The sequence below is a fragment of the Podarcis erhardii genome (assembly GCF_964252035.2).
Source record: "Podarcis erhardii genome assembly, chromosome: 1".
Classification (NCBI taxonomy): domain Eukaryota; kingdom Metazoa; phylum Chordata; class Lepidosauria; order Squamata; family Lacertidae; genus Podarcis; species Podarcis erhardii.
This window is the reverse complement of record NC_138497.1, coordinates 46,634,057-46,660,352: the sequence shown is the minus strand read 5'-3', so window position 1 is coordinate 46,660,352 and position 26,296 is coordinate 46,634,057. Positions and strand designations below refer to the sequence as shown.

Below are 26,296 nucleotides of genomic sequence, written 5' to 3'. Positions count from 1 at the left end.
CACTTAATTTAAAAAATGGGAATATATGGCTTTCTTTGCAATCTACTATGGTCAGCTCTGCAGATTAGTATCAATCCAGAGTGTTGAGTCGTTAGAGCACACTTTTATCATTTTGGGTTTGTTTGATCAATGCATATATCTCCTTTCTTGGATTAAATGCTCTAAAGCGGTGTTAAACTGCACCTCTGCAATCTGATTGCTCTGGACAGAAGTGGGTGCCAGAGAGACTAGCAAGATCCAGTGCCCAGAGAAAGTTGGGACACAGATTTTCCTGAGTCATCTTCCTCAGAAGGGTGCCCTATATCTTGTGGGGAAAGAAACAGTCCATAGAAGGGCTAGTAGGAGTGACTTCCTGGTAAGGCTCAGCCTGGAGAAGTAGTTTTTAGTCAGCACTAAACGCGGGTGGAGCTGTGGGTTAAACCACAGAGCCTAGGGCTTGCTGATCAGAAGGTCACTGGTTCAAATCCCCGCGATGGGGTGAGCTTCCATTGCTCGGTCCCAGCTCCTGCCAACCTAGCAGTTCGAAAGCACGTCAGAGTGCAAGTAGGTACTGTTAAATAGGTACTGTTGTGGCAGGAAGGTAAACGGCACTTCCGTGCGCTGCTCTGGTTCGCCAGAAGCGGCTTAGTCATGCTGGCCACATGACCCGGAAGCTGTACCCGGAAGCTGGCTCCCTTGGCCAATAAAGCGAGATGAGCGCCGCTACCCCAGAGTCTCTCGACTGGACCTAATGGTCAGGGGTCCCTTTGCCTTTACCTAAGGGGATGGCCAAACTGCCTCAGGTGACAATAGGCTACAGTAAATCCTACACTCTAGGCTTACCTATTAAAATAAAACTATCAGCATTTTTATTTGCTATACAGTATACAATGTATCACAACACAATGCCAAATCAGCTGCCATCCAAACTACTGTCTCTCTCTGCACAAAAGCAGCTCCACTTCCAAGTTCTAATTGGGAACGAGATACTTATTGGGTGAGCTCTAGCGGTGCTCTGTCACTCCAGGGACAGCTGCTGTGCAAAAGCAAACCAAAGCAATTCCGCTTCCTCAGAAATGCTTACACAAAGCTTATACAAACACTGTGTCACATTGATTCTCTGGACTAGCTGATTCTCATAAACAAATACCACATAATTGTACATCATGATTGATTCTAGTAGATAGTATCTGAGATGGTAAATCCCAGATCCAGGGCTGTAACCCCAATAATCTTCAAATAATAACTGTGTGTGTGTGTGTTTATGTATCCACATGGCACCTAGCTACTGCTGGGTGAATGTAGCCACTGAGCTCATTAACAGGATGTGGCAGGATGTGCCTTAAAGGGCAACACAGTGGCTCAGTGAGCAATTAAATCTCATGTCAGTTTCAAATGAGAATCTATCAGTGTCACAAGAGTGTAAAGTCTCCATTCCTGTTTCCCACCCTTAGCATTTTTATTTAAGGTGGAGCACTGGGAACAATGGAAGTCAGAAAGAATATCATGAAATATGCCACAGGAAGGAGAGGGGGGGAAACAGATTAAGCCCACTCTTCTTCTGGGAAATATGCAGAGAGAGAAGCTGTCTGTTAGCTGTCGAGTTTGCAAAAGATACCATCTTTTGGGATGGTGCTCTCTGCCAGCAGATGGAGTGCCCCGGGGGAAATGGTGGTGAAAAACCCAGACAAGCTGCATCCATCCATCCATCATATTGCTCATTTCCACATCTCTATAGCATTAAAGTGCAAGTGGGAGGGGGGGTAGATTTTTAAAGATTGGGTGGGGGAGAAAATATACAAACATACTTAGTCAAATAGCTGGGTTATTAGCTGGGAAAATGATAAAGTCCGGTCAATGTGGTACCTGGAAATTGCTTGTTTTGTATTTAAAAATTGTGAGCCACATCCACAAAGTCATTTTTATTGGCCTAACAAAGGGAAAGCTTCTCATAGTACTCTAGAATTTTACTCTGGAAGATGTCTTGTGACGCCCTTTCTGCACATAGCTCTCCCAATATTGACTTTTACCATCCTCACCACTCCAGACCTCCACATCATTCTCCCAAACCCAGTCCTGTCCACTCCTTCTTTCCCTCACTCTTCTCTTTCAGTTTTGAAACTTCCTTGCAGCCTGCATTATTTCTATAAACGATGATGATTAAAATGTTGTTTATAATATGACACAGCCTTAGCCCAGAGAGCCCCTAAGGCTGAAGTAAGGTGTGAGTGACTTCATCATGTGAACAAGAGTTTGAAATCATCCAATTAATTTAAGGGGATGTCAGGCTTTTAAGGTGCCAGAGCCCTTGAGATAAAAGCTACACTTCCACCAGCAAAAAAAGGACACATGTCAAACGTTCTCATAACCATGTATCTCGGCTCATTTTTGTATGGACGCTGTATTGTGCCTTGACTATGGAAGAAAGGATTGCCAGGATCTTATGTGAAAATAAGATCCTGCGATTCTGCCCTAGAACAACAGCTACTTCAAACTGCAGCCCCAAGCAGAGAAATCTTAAATTGCACTAGCAGACAAGATTCTCTGATGTGGGAATGTGAGCAGATGGCTGACAGTGTGCATATGTTGTCTTCGCAGGAAAGCTGCCTAACCATTACCTTCCCCGCACCTAAGTGTGCATGACTAAATTGCCTTAAAGGCAGGACTATGAATACTTTGCAATTAAAAGGGAAAGGTCTGCTCCAAGGTAACCCAACCGAATAACCAGAGAACAACTGAATTCTGCATAATATCGTGTATACACTGGTAAAGCTCCATGCTTGAAAGACCTTACTCACTCCTGGTCATCTTGAGAACAGGTGCATGGGAAAAGTCAGATTTGAACATGAAATATATAATTGGTGGTTAGCACACTAACTTTCATTGCAATAACTTAAAGCTATTGCACTGAGAACATAAAAACAGCCTTGCTTGATCAGACCAAATGCCTGTGTCACCCAGCGTTCTGTTCTCGCAGTGGCCAACCAGATGCCGATGGGAAGCCCAAAAGCAGGGCATGAATGCTGTAGCACTCTCTCATTCATGACCACCGCCCGCCCCCTAGCAACTGGTATACTCTGGCCTACACTGTCTTCAGCACTGTTGGTAGTACATAACCATCACGATTCCCAAATGTTGTTAGAATCATGAATCTACCATATTTTTACCCTATAGGATGCACTTTTTCCCCTCCAAAAATGAAGGGGAAATGTGTGTGTGTCCTATGGGGCGAATGCAGGCTTTCGCTGAAGCCTGGAGAGCGAGAGGGGTCGGTGCGCACCAAGCCCTCTCACTCTCCAGGCTTCAGGAAGCTATCCGCAAGCCTTGGGAGCCCGCGGGAGTTCTTGCTGGGCTCCCAAGGCTTGCATACAGCAGCCTGCAGCCCGAAACCCGAGGAGCGCAGCAGAGCGTGCCCCGGGCTTCGGGCAGCTCTTCGCAAGCCTTGGGAGCCCAGCACAACTTCCCGCCGGGCTCCTTAGGCTTGCGGATAGCAGCCTGTTCTGGGGGCTGGGGTCGGGGGAAGCTCGGGCTTCCCCCGCCCCAGCCCCACGCCTGGGGGGAAATAAATTTTTTTCCTTTATTCCCCCCCCCCAAAAAAAAACTAGATGCGCCCTATGGGCCGGTGGGCCCTATGGGGCAAAATATACGGTATTTATTGGTTTATAGTGTTTATATTGGACTAGATGACCCTCTATGACTCTATGGCACACTGAGGGAGAGCACACACTGGTGTTTTTCACATTCCTTGATCTTCCTCTGTGAAGGTGGAGCCCATGCATCTCATGATGGAGGTGACTTTTGGTCAACATCCTAGAAGCACAAGTCTCTTGGGTCCCTTCTTTCTCCCTTCCCATTGTATGTAGTGTGCAGTCACTGACAGACACCGTCCCTTAGTTGTAGAAAATTCTCTTGTAAACCTTAAATCCAAGCATCTCCCCAAACTAATGTAGGAACTTACTGTTTGAGTAAGCACTTTTACCAACCAGACATATGACCATTAAAACAAGTTTCAGTTGATTTTAATAATGCTTGAGTCTTCCTGTTTGTTTGTTTAAATAAAACGAGTGTTTTCTTTTTAATTTAAATGTACTGTTGCCAACCATACACCCCTAGGACAAGAGCATAAACCATCTACGAGTGAGATAATTCCCCCGCCCCTTTTGCTGTACTGTACTGAAACAAACTTCTGAAGGATGTTCCTTAAAGAGTAGCGGAGCTTTTTAAAAGCCAGAGACTTGAAAAATTAATGTGGGGAGTATGATTTGGAGAGTAGTGCTCCTTTAGGTCAAATGCACAGCTATTTGAAATTCAAAGACACCCTGCTTCCCCACTGCTATTTATCATACCAGTGCACTGTGGAAGAGTAAAATCTCAGAGTGTACCAATTCTTGGCTTTCTTTCATCTTGTGAGACAAGTTGGCCTTGCTGGAGGGGAAGCAAACCAGCCCAAAGAGTGTCCAATTGCCCTAATGCTCTCTGGAATATTAAACTGCCGGAATACCATAACAACCCCTTAGAAGTTTGATTAGGATGTTACTACTGAACACTGAAACACCGTAAGAGCCCTGCCTGGTTGTTGAAGAAAGTCCAGCATCCGTCACTAACCAGATACCTATGGGGAAGTTGAAAAGCAGGACATGAGAGCATTAGCACTCTCTCACTCTAGCTATCTCACAACTGGAATTTAGAGCCATGCCGCCTCTGATTATAGAATCATAGAATTATAGCCTTGGAAGGGATCCCAAGGGTTATCTAGTCCAACCCATTGCAATGCAGGAATCTCAGCTCAAGCATCCATGACAGATGCTTGGCCATCCAGTCTTTGCTTGCTATGAAGGTGAGTGCACAACCTCCTGAGGGGCCACTATTGAAGAGCTCTTACTGTCAGAGTTTTCTTACTGATGTTAGTCAGAATCTCCTTCCTTGTGACTTGAAGCCATTAGTTTGAGTCCTACCCTCCAGAGCAGGAGAAAACAAGCTTGTTCCCTCTTCCATATGACAACCCTTAAGATATTTGAAGATGGCTATCGTAGATCCTCACAGTTTCCTCTTTTTCAGGCTAAACATACTCAGCTCCTAGAGAGCACAACTGGACAGAGAAGTAGGATGACCTATTAATCATCAACAAAAAATAAGCAAGTTGTAATAATAAAAAAGAGAACAAATATCTCATCATAGGGAGGGGAGGGAACTGGGTCCAAGTGACTGTGTGGCTGCTCAGTCTGGTGCTGATGGGCAGCATCAAGACCCCTGGCTCTCCCTTCTTCTCATTCTTAAACAACCACTTCTGAAAGGGGGACCTCTTCAAATAGATCAGTGGCGAGCCATTTTCCTAAAGGCCACCTGCAGCAGTGGATGGGTGATCAGGGGCCACGTGCCAGTGGTGTGGACATCACCTAGTGCAGACAGAGACACACGGGGGGGGGGGGGGAGCACTTTGAAAGCAGTAGCTGTGCTGCCGACAGCAAGTGCAACCCTCTCTCTCAAAGTCTCTGCCTGCTGATGCACAAAAGGGCAGACCCCTCTTGCTACTGAAGCAGGGAGGGGGAAAGAACTTTGAAGGCACCAGTGACAGCCGGCATGACTCTGGCTTTCAAAGCCTCTCCCTGCTGAGGCAGAAAAGGGCAAATGCCCCCCTGGCCTAGCAGGGAGAGGAAAGCACTTTTGAAGCAGGGGTCATGTTTGTGACAGCCAGCACAATCCTGATTTCCAAGTCTGTCCTTACCAGGAAGAGATCTCAGTCATCCCTAAATTCAGAAGCAGGGAAGAAGAAGAAGAGGAGGAGGAGGAGGAGGAGTCTCAGAGCAGCTAACAATCTCTTTTCCCTTCCTCCCCCACAAAAAACACTCTGTGAGGTAAGTGGGGCTGAGAGTCTTCAGAGAAGTGTGACTGGCCCAAGGTCACCCAGCAGCTGCATGTGGAGGAGTGGAGACGCGAATCCGGTTCACCAGATTACGAGTCCCCTGCTCTTAACCACTACACCACACTGGTTCTGGGAGTGCTTGGGCACTTGCAGAGGCCCACATCAAAGGTATGCAAGGGGAAAGGTATTGGTATGTATGGTAGAAATCAGCTAACCAGCTCTGCCAGCAGAGGGCAAGGACTGTGCTTGTGCAAGGGGGCTTCCCTCATTTCCTCCCAAAAGCTGGCTTGTAGGGGGTTAGGAGAACCACCAGAATGGCGCGCGAGGGGAGGAGAGAGGGGATGGTTCCACCTGACAAGCTGAAATGCTTGCACCTACAGAATTATAGAAGAACATGACACTGACTTCCACCCTATGTTCAAAAATGGGGAATAGAGTATTTTTCTCTGACAGCTCTCTGTATAGAATACAGTGGTGCCCCGCAAGACGAATGCCTCGCAAGACGAAAAACCCGCTAGACGAAAGGGTTTTCTGTTTTGGAGGTGCTTCGCAAGACGAATTTCCCTATGGGCTTGCTTCGCAAGACGAAAATGTCTTGCGAGTTTTCCCGACTTTCCCCCCCTTCCCCCCCCTTTTTCTAAGCCGCTTATCCGCTAAGCCGCTAAAAGCCGCTAAGCCGCTAATAGCGCTAAGCCGCTAATGGGCTTGCTTCGCAAGACGAAAAAACCGCAAGACGAAGAGACTCGCGGAACGGATTCTTTTCGTCTTGCGAGGCACCACTGTACCTTTTTTTTTTTTTTTTTTTTTTTTGAAAGCATGACACATAGCTACCCTGCGCAGAAAAGGTGGCAATCTCTTGGACCACTGTATACATTACATTGTTAGGTGTACACCTAAGCTATTTTGTATATATCACCCCAAAAAGGTCAGGTGTAATGGTGGCAGACACATTTGCAAAACATCCCTATCATTCAGGGACCCAGAATCAGCCACAACATATGCTCAGTGACAAGTGTTGGTTACCTCAGTATAATGTGTGAAACAACCTTTAGATATAAAGGAGGTCTAGAGGGGAAGATTATATACCAATTACATCTGAGAGCAGCCAGTATAATCACAATTTCTAAAGATACTCTTCCAATCATTTATCAGGTCCCAAACCACCATTTAGAAATCACTGGCTTTGTCAGGTCTTTTAATCACAGATTCCTGCATTTGACTTCATCCCCTTATACTCTCTGAGGTTTAAAACGGGAGGAACATGATAACTTTCTTCACTTTGGTTTCTAGTCAATTAAATGGGAACACAAACACACTCTTAAAACACACTGTCAAATATCCATCCAGAATGCTCCACAAAGCTATTTGAAGAACTGCACATGTAAATAGCTTAATAAAGAACGTGTTTTAAAGTATTGTCAGTCCAACTGTGAATGCCCTCTGAAAACAAAATATTTCAGATGATTTCTAAGCAGTTGGGAGGTTTGTGTGTATCCTGTCATAGGAACTATGCAGAAACAGGAAGATAAAGCTCTTTCAGTAGAGCACCTATAAACAACAAGAACAAACTTAAAAAAGTTCTCTCCTGTAGGTTCTATGATTCATATTACCAATGCTTTTTTTCTTTAAAAAATGTTTAGGGGTACTCTCATCTTCCGACTCATATTGAAATACTGCCCCTCAATGAGGCCAAACTTAGATTCACAAAATGTTTAGGGGTATACGTACCCCTGCGTACCCCCAGAAAAAAGCACTGTATATTACTATAAAAATATTGTCCCAGAAATCTCCACAATCGATCAAGTAAGTATCCTAGCTATAAAGAGGGGGCAATTCATAGAAACATTTTTAGACAGAAAAGTCACTCACTTTACCATTTTGGATACCGCTTGAGGGGCAAAGTCAGTATATTTCCACACAATATCCAAAATGATTAACTGGTCTTAAGAATCAGTCTTCTGCATGTGGAAACCTTGCAAATGCTCCCAGGAAAAAAGGAAGAGCTACTTATGTGGGGTGGGGGGAGGACTGCTGAACAAAAACATATTCCTGATTCAGTACTGATGGGATGAGCTCCTTCATCGCAACAACCATATTAATTGGCCTAGCATAATACAATATACGGCTAGCCTGTCAGTACTTACTCATGCCCCGAGCTCTGGACTAACAAAGTCAAAATGGACGAGAGAGAAATGAGGCTGTAGGGATGGACACCAGCATGTTGCTTCCACCCTGTCTCACCTTAAGATTTGACAGTCAAACCAAAGGACAGGAAACTGCATGTTTGTGTTGTCTACTGCAGATATGCAGGGGTGATGGGAGGCTTTGCATTCTCCTCTAGAGTTTTGCCTGGCTAGAATGTGTCCACAAACTCTGAGAAGGCCTCTTGCTTGCCTGGGTGTGCATATATGTAAAACTGGACTACAGTGCTACCTCGGGTTAAGAACTTAATTTGTTCCGGAGGTCTCTTCTTAACTTGAAACTGTTCTTAACCTGAGGTACCACTTTAGCTAATGGGGCCTCCCACTGCCTCTGTGCCACCTCCGCCGCACGATTTCTGTTCTCGTCCTGAAGCAAAGTTCTTAATCCGGAGTACTATTTCTGGGTTAGCGGAGTCTGTAACCTGAAGCGTCTGTAACCTGAAGCGTCTGTAACCCGAGGTACCACTGTACTGTACAAAGATAAAAGTTACATTCTGGGTTCTGCCCCCTTCTGCCTCTGCCCCTCCCCCCCGGCATGTGGTCCTTGAAAGGTTTCCCAGAACAGAGTGTGGCCCCTGGTCTGGAAAGAGTTCCCCGTCCCTGCTATTTGTAGGGATACGGAAAGAGTTTTGTCATGGAGTCATTAGCACAACTAGTCTTCCCAAATGGTGGCAAGAGATGTGTAATTTTATTATACCAATAAGAGGTGTCTGAAAAGGGAATTTCTGCCTGCTCCCGGAGGGTATGCCAGAAGCTTTTATATAAAGTTTAGATAAAAAATACGAGCACTGAAATAAACAAGATTTCTGGCAGCAGAGAATATGCAGATGGGGAAAATGTGCCCTGTGGGCTCAACAAGAATCAGAACGGTGGGAGAAAAGAGAAACTGTGAACAAGGTAACATTCAAAGTCTCTGGGGTATCATTCCGGGGGGTGGGGAGCTTTAGCCAAAAATGCAGCATATAGAGTTGGAAGCCTTAACATAGCTGAAAGGTTCATAGTGCAAAAAAACAGAAATGGAAACACACAGCAGAGAGTAAAATGGGCCTGTTTGCCCTGAGGATATAGAGAGAACTGGTCAGATTCAGCTGATGAACTGAAGGTTTTGGCCCAGAGAACAAGAGATGGCAATCTGCTTGTGACTGCAGGGCTGGCCACAGAGGACTGGACCAGATGGACTGATCTAGCAAAAGCAGCAAGGCAGTTCTTTTGGAGAATACACCCAGAATATGACCGTGCGTATCTGAAAGTGAAACATGGGAGTTATCAGCCTCTGCCATCTATCCAAATGACAGCATAAACTGTGGGAAGTGGAGACAAATCCCCACACTCAATAAATTATTCTCAGTGCCTCCGCCTTCCCTGACCAAAAATAGTAAAGACTGTGAGGGGAGGAGAACTGCATCTGAGGAGAAAAGCAAATGATAATGAAGGGGGTGAGTAGTGGTGCCTCTGTATTTCCCTTCATTTGATTAATGAGAAGCCAAGAAGCTGCGGGTTTGGGAGAAAAGATTGATGGCTGCAGAGAGGCTCCACATTGCGGAGATGAATGACTGGTCATCTGCCCTTGATGTGCAATGAAATGTCTTTTCTAAACAGCCGTGCCAAATGCAGGCATGTCATGTTCCTTTTAGAAAGACAGATAAACACCAGGCAGATGGAGCCACCTGGGGTGCCTTGCCCCTCAGAAGGAAGGAGAGCGCAGGCTCCTTTGGGTACTCTGGCAAGGTCAGTGTGTTCGTTCGTTAACATCTGGCCATGAGATTCATTAAACTACGTTCCTTCTCCTTCCCACCCACCCCGCTCCCCCACAACAGTCATCTGTCTGCAGAACATGAGCAAGGCCTAGCCTAGGTGCCTTGCCGGCGAGGGAGGAAAGGACTTTAGGAGCTGAAGAGAACGATGTAATAAGCTCATCAATCTATGGATATCTTTGGCTGGTGAGCTGCTCTTCTACAGCTAGTGTGGAAGACGGAACAGCCCAAACGGCACAGTGGGCTGGGAGACGTCTTATCTCCATTAACGTGTTCTGCATGCATCAAAGCAGTAGGAGACCTATTAAGATTCAGGACTGAAGGACTGCAAAGAGAAGTTAGGTATGCTTTGGTTCAAGCCATCATGCTGACAGTTTAGATGCCTTTCAGGCATCATTTCTAAGAGGAAGTTGATTGATTTGTCCATTCAGATATGAAAAGCTAGAATCACAAAACTATAGAATTAGATAGATAGGGAAACCCCCTCGCCTCTGGTGATGAATTTGCCTGATCAAAACTTTAATCTCCCCTCAAAAAAAAATTTTTTTCTTTTTGCTTGAGCAGAAACATCTGCTCCAAAATGTTGTTTTCAGAGAAATTCAGGGAGAACTAGGTTTTAATGTCATAGTGTTTTACATTGTGGTTTTAATTTATCTATTGTATTTTATGGCTTTAACAGAAGCCACCTCAGCCACTGTATTCTGCTCTGGTCAGACCTCACCTGGAGTACTGTGTCCAGTTCTGGGCACCACAGTTCAAGAAGGACACGGACAAACTGGAACGTGTCCAGAGGAGGGCAACCAAAATGGTCAAAGGCCTGGAAACGATGCCTTATAAGGAACGGCTAAGGGAGCTGGGCATGTTCAGCCTGGAGAAGAGGAGGTTAAGGGGTGATATGATAGCCATGTTCAAATATATAAAAGGATGTCACGTAGAGGAGGGAGAAAGGTTGTTTTCTGCTGCTCCAGAGAAGCGGACACGGAGCAATGGTTCCAAACTACAAGAAAGAAGATTCCACCTAAACATTAGGAAGAACTTCCTGACAGTAAGAGCTGTTTGACAGTGGAATTTGCTGCCAAGGAGTGTGGTGGAGTCTCCTTCTTTGGAGGTCTTTAAGCAGAGGCTTGACAACCATATGTCAGGAGTGCTCTGATGGTGTTTCCTGCTTGGCAGGGGGTTGGACTCGATGGCCCTTGTGGTCTCTTCCAACTCTATGATTCTATGATTCTATGATTTTGCCCTGCAAGATGGCATGAAAGTCTTTTGAGGGGAAGCCCCATAAACTATGTGTATTTTACCATATTATTGGCAGATACAGCAGCTGCAGGCATATACCCTCAAGTTAACATTATCATTGTTTGCTGACAGGCTTGTAATCCATAGCACCACATACAGATCTAACATCACTGCTTTCAGTTCTCCTGCTGTGCTTGCACCTTGCAGAGCAATGAGCATTAGATTACAATGACAGATGTATGTGAAGGATCATCTGTGGGTACAGCATTACTTTAAATTCCCTGCTAGGGCGAACTTCATTCTAGCGAAAGGGATCTTACAGAGAATGACACTTTGTCTTCTGCTTATGATACTCACAATCCAAACTTCGCCTATTTTTCTTTCTTATAGCATATGCTGTTTGTTAAATGATCATAAATCGATTGGCTCTACACAGGGTGCTGTTTTATTACCTTTTTTCTTGTGGTAGTATTTCTAAAGTCATAGGAGTCTGAAGTATAAGTTTAAGCCAGTGTAGTCAAAGTGGAACGGGGATAGGATCATAGCTGTCAACGTTTCTCTTTTTTTAAAGGGAAATTCCCTTATTCTGAACAGGATTCCTCGCAAGAAACAGGAAAAGTTGACAACTATGGATAGGATATAAAGACAAGCCACTTTTCAGGCACACCTATAACCATCTTCTTAAGAGGCATAATTGAGGCTGGCCTAACCATCTTCCTTTCTCCCAATATTGGGCCCATTTAAGAGCATATTACTGCCCCCCCCTTTTCATGCACACTGGCAGTCAGGTAAAGGTAAAGATAAAGGACTCCTGGATGGTTAGGTCCAGTCAAAGGCGACTATGGGGTTGCGGCGCTCATCTTGCTTTCAGGCCAAGGGAGCTGGTGTTTGTCCATAGACAGCTTTCCAGGTCATGTGGCCAGCTTGACTAAACCGCTTCTGGCACAACGGAACACCATGACGGAAGCCAGAGCACACGGAAACACTGTTTACCTTCCCGCCACAGCGGTACCTATATATCTACTTGCACTGGTGTGCTTTTGAACTGTTAGGTTGGCAGGAGCTGGGATAGAGCAACGGGAGCTCACCCCGTTGTGGGGATTTGAACCGCTGACCTTCTGACTGGCAAGCCCAAGAGGCTCAGTGGTTTAGACCACAGCACCACCCGCATCCCTTATCATTCCTTCACATATATACACAGATGCAACTTTAGTTATTTTTTCCCTGCCAGATGTTGATGCAATACCAAACTCACTTTATGAACTCAAAAAAATAGTGCATTAGAGATATGATCTCTGAGTGAGGCCTTAACAAACCATAGCATATACATATATCTTGCTTCAGGGTAAATTACATCAGCTCTCCTTCCCATGCATACCCACTTCCATATACCCCATACAAATGCATTTATTACTTGGAAAGTGCAAGTGTTTGCCGGGTCTGAATGTTTTAGCATAAAATACCTGCATTTTATTAGGACATGAAGTACAAAATGTAGGGAAATATTGAAATGAATTGCAAACCAGTAAAAAACATATTTAATATCCATCAAGTGTAAAATGATTATGAGGCTGTAAAATGTTTACCCGGGAGAAGAATAAAGATGACAGATTGAAAACATTCGCTGAAGAAAAGGGGAGAATAATAGATGGGGACAAAGGAAAATTATCTTTTAGCTCTTACTGCTCTCTATGTATCCATAAAACTTGGCTTGTAACATTTCAAAATGGAATTTAATATCATTTATTGCTTATTCATTGAAAGTATACACTGGAGAGGAGGAGGAGGAGAATCACTGTTTAAATATTATCGTATTTCAACCTCCTAAACAGTTTAATCTGCCAAAGAGACCTATAAAACAGAATAAAATTAAAAGATCACATTTTAATGAAATACAATTCCACATTTCTTTTAACACATAGCACATATGAAAATTTGCATTGATTCCTTACACACTTATTACTGCATCAACTTTATAGAGTTCTGGCTTAACTAGACACCACATGGGAGATATGGCCAATCGTGTCTCCCCAGTAATGCTTGGTTTCTAAAAGTCTTCGAAACCAGCAGGGGTGGGGTGGGGTGAATTCAGTTTTGGACCATAGTGCTGGGGGAAGAGGTTTTTCCTTTTCCCCCATGCAGTTTTCCCAGTTAAAAAACCACACAGAGAACCTTCTATTTGACACTCAGGGCAAATGTATGGCATACTGGAATCATACCTATATGATGATTTTGCACATGGGGGAAAAACCAACAGTTTGGAGGGAACTTCTGGTACTTGTTACTTGTAGACCACATAGAGATGACTGCAGTTAAATGGCATATAAATTGAAAGAAAGATAAAACAGCTCTAAATTTAAAAAATGATACAGTCAAATCACAAAAACTAGTTTCAGCTCCTTTTCTAGCAGGTGGGTGTAGCACACAATCCCTTTAATTGACTGATAGTTATTGTTTTTGTGTTGCAGTTTTTAAATTACGCCGCTAGGTCATTGTAAATATTCTTTTTAAAAAATAACTGCCACTGAGTCTTGTTCAAAAGGTGGACAAGGAGGGGTGGTGTGCTCTAGCTCCTGTGTCCAGCATAGAAGCCAAGCAGGTTACCAGAGGAAATAATAATAATAATAATAATAATAATAATAATAATAATAATAATAATTTATTTCTACCCTGCCCATCTGGCTGGGTTTCCCCAGCCACTCTGGATGGCTTCCAACATAGATTAAAAATACATCAAAATGTCACACATTAAAAACTTCAACAGGGCTGCCTTCAGATGTATTCTAAATGTCAAGTAGTTGTTTATCTCTTTGACATCTGATGGGACGGTGTTCCACAGGGTGGGCGCCACTACTGAAAAGGCCCTCGGCCTGGTTCCCTGTAACCTTACTTCTTGCAGTGAGGGAACCGCCAGAAGGCCCTCAGAGCTGGACCTCAGCGTCCAGGCAGAATGATGGGGGTGGAGATGCTCTTTCAGGTATTCTGGGCTGAGGAAGATCAGACACCTGCCCCCCCCCCCCAGTGTCCCTATTTTCCAGTGACAGTTTCAGATTTACAGAAGCCATCCAGGATCCCTCCTCTAGACCCAGTATAGAAATGCAGTGGGCTGCTGCAGGAATGATGGGAGTACCCTGGTTCTCCTCTTTCAACTCTCAACAGACTACAAACATTTTTTGCAGGCCAATGACATTCATGGGCTTATTACACTGTCGGTACATCCACTTTTAGCAAAGGCATAAAAGAGTTTGCTAGTACAGTTGTACCTTAGATCCCAAACGCTTTGCGAGCTGAACGTTTTGAATCCCAAACGCCGCAAACCCAGGAGTGTGTGTTCTGGTTTGCAAGCGTTCTTTGGAACCCGAACATCCAACGCGGCTTCCAATTGGCTGATGGAGCTTCCTGCAGCCAATCGGAAGCCGTGCCTTGGTTTCTGAACGTTTTGGAAGTCGAACGGACTTATGGAACGGATTCCATTCAACTTCCGAGGTACCACTCTACTTGCAGTCACAGAACCACAGAGTAATAGGTGAAACAATGTTCATACTTCATACCCAATCTTGATGTGTGACATCCTTTAGCTATAGTACAGTGGTACCTCGGGTTACATACGCTTCAGGTTACAGACACTTCAGGTTACAGACTCTACTAACCCAGAAATATTACCTCGGGTTAAGAACTTTGCTTCAGGTTGAGAACAGAAATCGCGTGGCAACAGTGGAAGGCCCCATTAGGTAAAGTGGTATCTCAGGTTAAGAACAGTTTCAGGTTAAGAACGAACCTCCAGAATGAATTAAGTTCTTAACCCGAGGTACCACTGTACTCCATGCCTAGAACAATTACATGGATAGCTATGCCAATGTAAAACATGGAGGCAGGAACCAGGCTGTAGCTTTTCTGAGGATTGGCAGAAGATCTGGGAATGAGAGCCTATCCCATCATTCTCTAAACTGCTTAGAAAAAGAGTATATTGAACTAGCAGTATGTCTGTATTCCCTTCCTTCCCAAAAAGAGTAAAAAGCTGCACATTTGAAGTGCATGAACACAGCAGCACATGAAAACCCAGGGCCGTGATCCTAGACAGCCATATCCCTACACACTAGGGAGATAAGCTCACACAACCAGAAAAGTTTTGGAAGTTTTTACTGCTGCCACTCAGGTGACAGAATAGGTAAAACACATTGCCATATACAAGCAGCATGCTTATTCAGCCAGGAAGTTGGCTGCAATTAAAAACTTTTAAAAATTTCCAGCTGTGTGCACATTTCTCCCATCACCTGCATAAATGACGGGCTAGCATTGCAGTCACAAATCTGAGCACCTGTACTGGCTGGAGTTACAAAAAGTTACAGTGACAGATCTTTTATGGCTATACGTTTCTATTTTGCACCTGTGCTTTTGGTGTAGCAGTCAGGAATTTAAGTGCACAGTTTTATGTTAATCCCATGAACAAACTCACTTCTGACATACATCAGCTTAAATGAAAGCAGAATCAAACCCCATACACACAAAATAAATCCTGTAATATTACTCCCTCTACTGGCCCTAAAACAGTAGTTTTCTGTACTGATTCAAGGCATGGAAATATATATATATATATTTTTAAAAAAGAATTCTACAAATTGAAGACATGGGAACTACTTATGGTGTTTTGTCATTACTAAAGGCAAACAAGCACTATAAATAAATCTTTTTCTTCTGAAAATACTGGAGAAGCACTGAAGTTTGACTCTGAAGCAACAGTTTGTTTTTCCCCTGTAATCTTGACCAGATGTTTTCCCCACCATGCAAATAACATCACATGGAATTATTATTATTATTACTGTATTATTATTAATACCCCATCCATTGGGCTGGGTTACCCCAGACACTCTGGAGAAAGAAGGGAGCTACACTCCCTAGTCCAGCTTCCTGTTGACTCTGCCCTGTCTGCACATTGGGGGGAAGATCTGATCTGTAGGCTGTCTCCATCTGCATCTTCTGCCTGTCTATCTAGTAAAAAGTACAACAGGACCCCCAGCACTGCTGGAGGCAGGGAGGACTTTGGTAATGATAAGTAGAGCGACAATTTTTTTCAGAGAATGTGGCTTATTTCATAGTAAAAAAAATGCAGTAAATCTTACACAACGTGTTATCTCAAAAAGCAGATTACACGTCAAATATTTATTCACAGACTGAAGTAGCCATGTTACGTTTCTATATAACGTATTAGTTTCATTAAACAGTATATCTGGGGCAGTCATTCTGAAGGACTAGCAATTTTGCTATTAAATCACAGGAAGCAAAGTCAGCTGAATGCCACTGGTAAAAGAGTAAGTTGTCACATGTTACAAGAAGCGCAGAAAGAAGGCAGCAAACATTTCCAGAGCTTAAAAAAATGAGTATTGCCGGTGCTGTGTAAATGGGGATTTTCATATATCAAAAAGGCAAACTGTGTGGTACGGGGAAGGTGTGTAATCTGCAATTACCATTGGGGGAGGTGCTTTATCTAAATGGACAATATCAGTCAATCTATCAATTAGACTTTTATCCTGGCCACCTCCCATTTTATCCCCACAACACTGTGATGTAGCATAGGCTGAAGGCTAGTAACTGGCCCAAGAACAGCTTGTGAACTTTGAACTTGTGCCTTCCCAATCTAACTGCCATACCACACTGGATCTGTCTCCCATTAAGCTGTTTGCACCCTCTCTCTCCTAAAGGTAAAGGTAAAGGGACCCCTGACCATTAGGTCCAGTCGTGGCCGACTCTAGGGTTGCGGCACTCATCTCGCTTTATTGGCCGAGGGAGCCGGAGTACAGCTTCCGGGTCATGTGGCCAGCATGACTAAGCCGCTTCTGGAGAACTAGAGCAGCGCACGGAAACGCCGTTTACCTTCCCGCCGGAGCGGTACCTATTTATCTACTTTGATGTGCTTTCGAACTGCTAGGTTGGCAGGAGCTGGGACCGAGCAACGGGAGCTCACCCCGTCGTGGGGATTCGAACCGCCAACCTTCTGATCGGCAAGTCCTAGGCTCTGTGGTTTAACCCACAGCGCCACCCGCGTCCCTTCTCTCTCCTAACGGAGCAGGCATTGACCACTTCTGTTCTACTTCCACATAGCCCTATTTGTTTGTATGCCACCATGCTATCTGTCAAAGGGTACCTCCAGATGGGTGATACCTTGCACTACCCAATCATTGATCTTCCACTGAAAGTTATTACTGGAATTGCAACCAACTATTCAATCCATTGAGGGTACTGCACTTTTTCTACGCGCGCATCCTACTCTAATCCGCACCCCCCCAATAAAATGATATGTGGATCGTGTTAAATAAATAAATAAATAAATAAATAAATAAATAAATGTTTTCCACAATAGTGAGCATGACAGAACAGTGGTGATGGAGAATAGCAATTCATCTGAGCTGGGGGTTTTTTTTAAGCCCCCCCCCCCAATCTTTCCATTCTTGCTCTAGTGCTTGATTGATAAGGTACATCTGCTGAAATATTCCCTCTTCTACAGAACTATGAAAGGGAGAGAGAACTCTTTTGCATCTGGCCAGCCTAGTTTGAGAGCATGGATGCCAAGGGAGCCTCTCAGCTGGGATTTGGAAGGGGGAAGAGCCTCTGAAGGCTAGATCTAGGCATGCGCACAAGCCAAAGTATCACTAGTGATGATTGGTGGAAATGAAAGAAAGAAGTATGCCCGGCACTTGTTAGGATTAACCCTCAACCTTTTCAAGGCTATTTGAAGTTGTCTAGGATCTTATACACACTCATACATACAATAGAACACACCTTCTAGCACCTGATAAAAAGAGGGAAGGTTATTAGCTGGGGAGAGTTGTGTTTTTTCAAGCTGTCTCTGCGATAACAAAAACCTTGGCAGCCCTTCTTTGCTTCCCAAGTCTCCTCCTGAGTCAACAAGCCATTGAAAAGACCTTTTGCCCAGTAAAACAAATGTGATTACAGAAGCCGAGCTGAACACAGGAATGCAAACAGAGATCTGCATGTAAGCAGGGCTAACCTTACACACACATAAACCCAGATGCCATATTACACTCACTGACAAGAAAGAAAGAAAAATTGAGATTGCCCTCTCCTTTCCCCCCCCACCCCAAAATGGTGTGTTGGTGAAAATGCTACTCCTGTAAACAGTTAAGGACAGTAACACGGAATGAAGGACATCAGTCAGGCAGTTGAAACCACGTACAAAGTATTTTGCTTCCTCAGATTAGAATCCCTCTCTGCTGAAGGCCACCTGCTATCTCTCAGGAATGAACTAAGCCATGGGCAGTTCAAACTCCACAGTGACGCATGAAGGCCTCAGAAAGGGGAGAGGGACAGTCAAGCAACTCTTCATCTCTCCCAAGAGAAACGCCTGGTCTTTAGCTCTCCCTGGTTCCAGCATCTATGTTCAGCACTGCTTCTTAATAAGAAACAGGTGCTGGTTCTTTTCTAGCATTATTCTGCTCGTGAATGTTATCCTCTTTCTTCCTCCTCCGCCCCATTAGAATAGAATTGCAACGATACGTTCTATTCTAATTTCTAAAATCAAAAACCCCTCTTCAAAACGTTTGAACAAACACAGGGGGAACTAGAAGGGAAGAGGAGGAAATAGACTGCCTGAAAGATTGAGGGGGGGAGCTGAAGAGAAGAAAGGGAACTGCCTTCACACCAGAATTTATGTATGTTTTGTTTGAGCAGCCAAAAGCAGGGAAAACAGGGCTCGCAAACCCACTTCTCCGAGCACACCCAAGGAAAAGTTAACTGGATAGCTGGGAGGAGTGAGGTTGGCTCACAGCTTAGGATACAGTGAGGTGGGGGGGGGGGACTGAGAGAAATATCAAAAAAGGAGGAAGGCAAGCCTAAATGTAAAGATCGGTACCTTGTGCCACTGGTCACTTTACATAAAGACCACACAGGCCGCATTGCCTTTTTTTTTTTTTTAAGGTCACAAAGGTTTGCGAAAAAATCAATACTCCTTTGTGGGTCCTAAATAAATCACACGTTCATATTACCAGGCACTGTAAATCAATAGATATTCAATGGGTGCACGTGCACTTGAGACTTTAATAGAGCACAGGCATGCTGGAATGTTGGGCAATGGGCTGTGCAGAGGAATCACATTCAGTCCATGCCCCTCAGGACACAGTCTGTGTTCCACCACAGAGGCACAGGGCTGGCTCATCATGCCCATCATGTTGCGTTTTTGTGCTTTTCCACCTCTCTAAATTGGAGGTGGGAGAGCTGGGGCATTCCAAGTAAACGCATATCTGTAAACCTCTTTGAGGAAAGCACTCCAGAATTTGGGGGGGGGCACCACTGAGAAGGTCCTCTCTGTGGTAGGCATTTGGCTCACAATTTTTGATGAGTGCACCCAAAGGAGGCTCCCCACCAAAGGTCTTCAAGTATGGGTAGGTAGGTCGTCTGTCAAATATGGGTAGGTAGGTCGTCTGTCAAATATGGAGGTAGGTCGTCTGTCAAATATCCTGGTCCTAAGCTCTAAGGAGCATTTAATGGTCAAAAGCAGACCAAGTTCCTTTCACATATGATCCCTCTTAAATCCATTCTGCCTCATTCCCACAATCATCTGTGGTTTTATTTTAAAAATTCATATTTAAAGACAGACTGAAATAAAATATTTTGAAAGTATTCCATGTCAAAATACATGTTGCAACATTCAAAGAAGCATACTGTAAAATTTGGGGGATAGCTATGTTCCAATCTGCACATTACTCCAGAAACTGTGGTTCATACTGGAGTACAAAAACCCAATGAATTCCTAAAACATCCCCACTTGACCCAGGCCCAGTAGCTAGTTGATAGTCTTCTTTTCCAAATACCTGGTTTGTTGTTGTTTTTTAGCCATCTAACTAAGGTGGATATCCACACACACCTATTTGGGAATAACTCAGAGGAACTTCCTTCTGAGTAGATGTGTATAGGATTGAATTCGTAGTGGCTATCATCACACGTTCAGCGCCAAATCCAATAAGTGAAAGATGCATTATGTGGAGTGGTAACGCTATGTGAGGTTGCCTGGATTAGTTTTTCCTTTTGTGTCTGCCAATACGGGGTTGAGGGATAGTAGCAATGTTCAGCAAGCCATCTGTCTGGTCAAAGAAAAGGAGGCTTGGTTTGGTGTTCAGAGCTCTGGCATATATACTCAGATTGTGTCCTTGGCCAAGTCATCCACCCACAGAAGAGGCTGCCTGTCGTATCTTTGCAAGATTTACTGCTCTGGACTTGCCTGTTTCCAATCAAGAGGCAAGCCCAGATTAGTGACTCATGCAGAAACAAATCTTTATGGAGTCTTCTGAGGAGAAATAATTCTTGCTTTTACATACTCTCCACATAAACTTCTTCAGATGGAAAATTTGAATTTAAATTCAGAAGAACATATGCTTCAATTACTAAAAGTTTAAGAAATGCTCTCCTTGCATCTAAAAAGGGCTATGAATTGCAGATTAGCTGACTTTTCGGACCTGCAGCTAACACCTTTAATCTTGCAAAAGCTTGCAACCTCCTCTTGGAGAGTAAGGAGGGCAATAGGGAAACTCCCTTGGGACAATTCCTCCCCTCAGCTCCCCCTCCCCCAGCTTTGTGGATTCTCTGATATATCGTTACTTTCCCACAAGGTTCTCAAAAAAGCTGAGCATGCTGCAGAAAATTTACTGTGGGTTGTTGTGATATGCTGCCACAATGTTCTTCTGACACATTCTCTCCTCCAAAAACCTTTCCTTGATTTTTCACAGATAACTATTTGTAATTCCTAAATACTTTATAGAACACAATGTGACTAAATCACTATTTCAAGTTGATACTGCAGATGAACTTAAGACATTGTTTCTGCCATAATAAATAAATGTTTAATATGACTCTGTTGGGGTTTTCTTTTCAGACAAGATTTAACATCGCCAGACTCTTGATCATGTTATCTTACAGCATCAGAGTGAACAACCCTCCCAGGATACCATAGTCAAAGGGCACTCGAAAACAGCTACTTAGCATTTGATCACAGTAGATAAAAGAGTCCATAATTACTGTTAAATGAGTACGTACAGACAGACACATAAATTAAATTGTGCGTTGCTGGACAATGACATTTGGTTTCAGAGAGATTTCCCATTTTCTACTGTATGGCTGGAGGGAGGAGTTGTAGAAACATGCTAATGTGAAAAAAGGCTTTTGGGTTTATTCATTAAATACTTTATTTTTTTGTGGCTGAGACGTGACTAAGTGTTGAGCATGCTATAGATAGATTAGATATTAGGATTGCTGCGGTTAGATTTATTACACATCTCAGTTAGTATCCTAAACAGACTTTAGTTTGGTTTCCATTATTGACCATCTGGCTACTTTCTGTGATGAAGCCAAATGTGATGAAGCCAAATTAAGATCCAAATATGCCCAATTTTGCAATGGTTCAAACATAGAAGACCTATTCTTTACCACTGGGTCTTCTCTCTCTGGTGAAAAAAATGGAATCTGAACAAATGAGAAAACACACACAAAACACACACCAGTTTAGTTCTATGTGGCTTGCAATAGGGATTGGAGTCTTCCTGTTTGCCCAGAAGAGGCTGCCACTTTTGTGGGATTTTATCAAGAGTAAATCCTGCAAGTAAAGCTACAATTAGACATCCTGGTGCTCCTCCTCTCCAAAACTGAACAGTATGAGAACACCCTCCTTCTGATGAATATTTAAGCACCACAAACTGCTAGTGCTTTAACTGCTAACAATGAAACACAAGGATTTTCCCTTCTTCATTTCTTAATAGCTTGTCAATGAGGAGGAAATCAGGAAACAGCAAAGCTGGAAATATAAAGGAACGCATACATACGCATTTATATTGTTTTATTTACTTAAGTATTTGTTTGAAGCATTTTTATATCATTTACAAATGTCAACACTAGGACGGTACTTGTCCTCAGGTTTACAATCTACATTCAAGGTGTGTCACTGTCATGGATTGCCTTCAGTTCAATGAAAACTACAGTTCCCATGATTCCTTGTGACACACCATGCATATAAGCACACACACACACATTATTGAAGGGTTTCCTACACATTGCATTGCAAGAGCTGCATGACTACTTTTTTCAGGTGGTTGTGATTATCTGCTGAACTATGTAGGAAAGTACAACACACAAAAATATTTTCCCATATGGAATTGCACCCACAGTTGTTTCACAGACAACCATGCTATGGCTGTAATGGATGAATGGAGCCTTAGCAAACATTTATTAGGATATGCCATCATGAGGCATAACACTCAAGAGATACATTTCCCTCCCAAACGTCGTGTTAAAATTGAGAAAAACACTTGGCCCCAACATAAATACTGCAGTTTCCCACAGTATGATGATGATGATGATGATGATAATAATAATAATAATAATAATAATAATAATAATAATAATAATAATAATGTTGTTGATGATGATAACAATAATAAGAATGTTTCTACCCCACCCATCTGGCTGGGTTTCCCCAGCCACTCTGGGCGGCTTCCAACAAAATATTAAAGATACATTAAAACATCAGTCATTAAAAACTTCCCTAAACAGATGTCTGCCTTCAGATGTCTTCTAGCTGTTTATTTCTTTGACATCTGATGGGAGGGCGTTCCACAGGGCAGGCGCCACTACCGAGAAGGCCCTCGGCCTGGTTCCCTGTAACCTCACTTCTCGCAGTGAGGGAACCACCAGAAGGCCCTCGGCACTGGACCTCAGTGTCTGGGCTGAACGCTGGGGGTGGAGATGCTCCTTCAGGTATACTGGGCCGAGGCCGTTTAGGGCTTTAAAGGTCAGCACCAACACTTTTAATTGTGCTCAGAAATGTACTGGGAGCCAATGTTGGTCTTTCAAGACTGGTATAAATTACAGCCGCACTTAAATTCAGAATGAATGGGTTTTTCCTTTTAAAAAACACAATGGATTTTAGCAAAATTCTCTGCTTGCAAACAGGAGCTAGGCAAAGACAGAAAGGAAAGTTCAAAAGCCCTGAGGTTGTGCCTGCCAGAGTCACGAAGTTACATCGAGAGGAATACCTACCAGGTTTAATCTCCAGTAACTTCAGCCTGGAGTCTTCAGGAGGATGCAAGCGTCTCTTTTTGCGCCAGCAACGAGCAGGATATGTGTAGAGCTGACCTGGTGCTAATCCTGAGGGTTAGAAGGAACGAAAACAACAATTAAAACACACACAATTTTGTTTCACTGTCAAATCATCATTAGCCTTGCTAGAATCTCACTCTTTCTTCACCTCTGGAATTACACTTCATTACATCTTGTCTTTGAAGGGTTTTTAGCACCTCTTCAGAATTATAGCCAACTAGAGCCTTGCAAAACTCCTTAGCATCTTTCCATAGCTAGATGTCACTGGATGTAGCAAGTGTAATGCTAGATGCCCCAGCACCAGGAGTGGTCCCAAATTCATGCGGCACATTAATCATGCTAGCGATGGGTCCACAGCATCCCTAACACCACTCAGCTGCACAATGGTATGAATCCAGAACAGCTCATAGCAGCTTGATTTACAGCATGCACATTTGAATGCCAATCTCGTGTAGACACAGGGTGTGTTCACATTACTGCCTTGGAGTGTAGTGAAGTCATTTTCCCCCCTGGTGTGTTTCACAGCTCCCCCTGCCCCGCCACCTGTTCACATCAACATACCTTCCTTAGTGTTTGATTTGTTTTTGTGTGTGTGTACACACCAGGGAACATTGATAGGCAGAGATGTCTTTACCCTACGCAAAGGTTCTCACACCTTGGCTAGAGATGAATTACGGACAGCTTATGGACTGCAACTGATGTGAAGTTGGTTTGATAAACAATGCATTAAACAGTAGTATTTTATAACAATGTACAGCATACATATGCATTTTGGATAACGCCTTGTGAACACTGATTAAAAACCCAGCACTGGAAACGCAGTGAGTGTACAGCGAATGGGAGTGTGAACAAAGTCTAAGTTTGCTAAAGAAAGCTAGCAGAGTTTATTTCTGAGTAGGCATGAGAAGACAGTCTTCTTACTGTAAGATTTACTTGGGAGAACATTGGCAAGCAGCAGTTGCGACATGCTAAGTGGCACCAGAGGAGGCTTGCCTGGGGCGCATGATGTCAAGATGGGCTCACGGATGTGAATTTCTGAAGTTTAATGCAGACATGGCTTAGGTTTTGTTTTCCTCTGCAGGAGAAATGAGTTTGTTGCTGCATTTTGCAGAATCCAGAGTTACGGCATGACAACTCAAAAAAAGAATCCCAACAAGTTTGTAGACTGTGCGTTGAAAATCGGTTAGTTTGCTGCAAGTATGCCCAATAGGTATTAGAAATTCATAACAACCAAGAGAAAATGGTAATATGTAAAAAGGTAGCCTTTTAGCAAACTAACCTTGTGTACTGATCTGGAACACTGTATACTTACAATAGTAGCAACAGTGTGACAAACAGTTCACAAAATTAGGGTGGCAAGAAACAAATATGACATTTAAAATAAATCAATGAAGAGACATAATATAGTATTATAATATAGTCTAGACTTTATGTTCTTCTGCTTTTGGCCACTACAAAAGACCAATGAGTCCTGCAGGGCACTGAAGAAGAACCTGTTAATTGTAGCATGAGCTGCAATAGGTAAGAGACTGCAAGAGCCGCTAAGTACACATGGGTGGAGGTGCATGGGAGCAAAAACTAGGTTAACAAGGTAAGATTTAACGATTTCCCCCCAAAAGCATGGAACCTAGCAGGGTTCTGCGTTTGCTGAAACATCAAAGCACAAAAGCAGCTATCACGTGGGGGACAATTACTTTTTATAGCCCTTATTTAGACCAAGAGATACAGTAGCAAAATTGTAAGCCAACTCTAATTGGGCACCTTCTCAGTCTAATTCTCTTCTAAGCCTTTCTGTTTAAGCATAGCAATCTTAAGGTCAGAGACAGAACCCCCCGGGGAGCCTGAAAAGTGCTCCACTTGGACATTTCCATTTCTAATACCCTATTATTCATGTCCATTCATTTTCTCACTTAGAGGGTGAACTGCTTGGCTCATGGGCGTGCCACAGGAGCATCGCTGACAGGCACTGAAGAATGCTCTAGTGAATGTGGCTTTGATAATATGGTTGATGCTCTTGGGGGTCATAGTCCCAGCAGTAGATGAAAGGACAGAGCTGGTACTGGCGGGATTTTGTGGTTTTCCTTTCTTTCTTTTTGCAGGAGTTAGTTCTTAGATCTGTCTCTGTCGGGTGACCCACACAGGGCTAAATTTATAATTAAGCAAGAGGAAGCAGCTCTTTTGGCCTGAAGGCAACCTTTGCTTGCATCCTACCTTTGGGTATCATTTCAGAAAGGAGGAGTGGAATGAACCACTATGGGTTTTGATAGCACCTTTCACAAGAAAGATTTCAGGGCAGACTTTACCGGATCAACACATTACAATATTTCCAACTTAAAATATTTAAGAGGCTGGGGGCAGGGGGTTGGAAAGCTATTTTCCTGGCATGCAAATAGTAATGCTGCAGTATCAAGCAAATTTTCCTGGTTCTAAAAATGTTGTCTCTGGAGTCTTTACCCAACTTAGCTCCGACTGTGAGGAAGGGGCTTAGGTTGATTTGCTTTAAAATGCAGGCCACACAAATTTCTCTTCCATTCCTACATGGCATCTCAGGTCAAAACCACATAGGAATTTATATTTCAGCAGCAGAATGTTGAATTTAGCTTGGAAATAACCTGTATAATAAATCTAGCTACAACGTTGGTACAATTCAAAGCGCTCGATCCAGATAAGACTGAAGCACTGTTAGTGGGTGATTCCGTAAACAGGATGGATGGGAGATTGCCTGCTGTTGATGGGGTTATACTCCCTCTGAAGGAGCGGGTACGCAGCTTGGGGTACATCAGGATCCTTTGCTGTCACTTGAGGCTCAGCTGTCCTCTGTAATGTGCAGTTGCCTTCCATCAGCTTTGGCTGGTGGCCCAGCTACACCCCTATCTGAACAAGGATAGCCTAACTTCTGTTATCTATGCTCTGGTAACCTCTAGGTTAGTTTACTGCAATGTGTTAAACATAGGGCCGCCTCTGAAGATGGATCAGAAACTTCAGCAGGTGCAGAATTTGGCAAGATGGTTTGAGCATATAACACCGATCCTGGCCTGACTGCACTGGCTGCCCATTACTTTCCAGGCCCAATTCAAAGTGCTAGTTTTGACCTATAAAGCTGTAAACGACTCAGGACCACAATACCTCAAGGACCGCCTCTCCCCATATGAACCAACCCAGAC

General features: G+C 43.6%; 1 protein-coding gene and 1 long non-coding RNA gene across 4 annotated transcripts in view; one reads left to right on the top strand and one right to left on the bottom strand.

Moving 5' to 3' along the window:
* Positions 1 to 26,296, bottom strand: part of DPF3 (double PHD fingers 3) — a 190,602-nt gene that overhangs the window by 62,956 nt on the left and 101,350 nt on the right. For all 3 annotated transcript variants that reach the window (XR_014161515.1, XR_014161516.1, XM_081881861.1), the window contains exon 3: positions 23,073 to 23,180. Coding sequence is in view for 1 of the 3 variants with exons in the window: in XM_081881861.1 (XP_081737987.1) it covers positions 23,073 to 23,180 (108 nt within the window). In the remaining 2 variants the exon portion in view is untranslated. The remainder of the gene's footprint in view (positions 1 to 23,072; positions 23,181 to 26,296) is intronic.
* LOC309353100 lies at positions 11,032 to 12,760 on the top strand. Its single transcript, XR_014161529.1, has 2 exons — positions 11,032 to 11,544; positions 11,641 to 12,760. It is a non-coding gene; the product is annotated as an uncharacterized lncRNA (long non-coding RNA).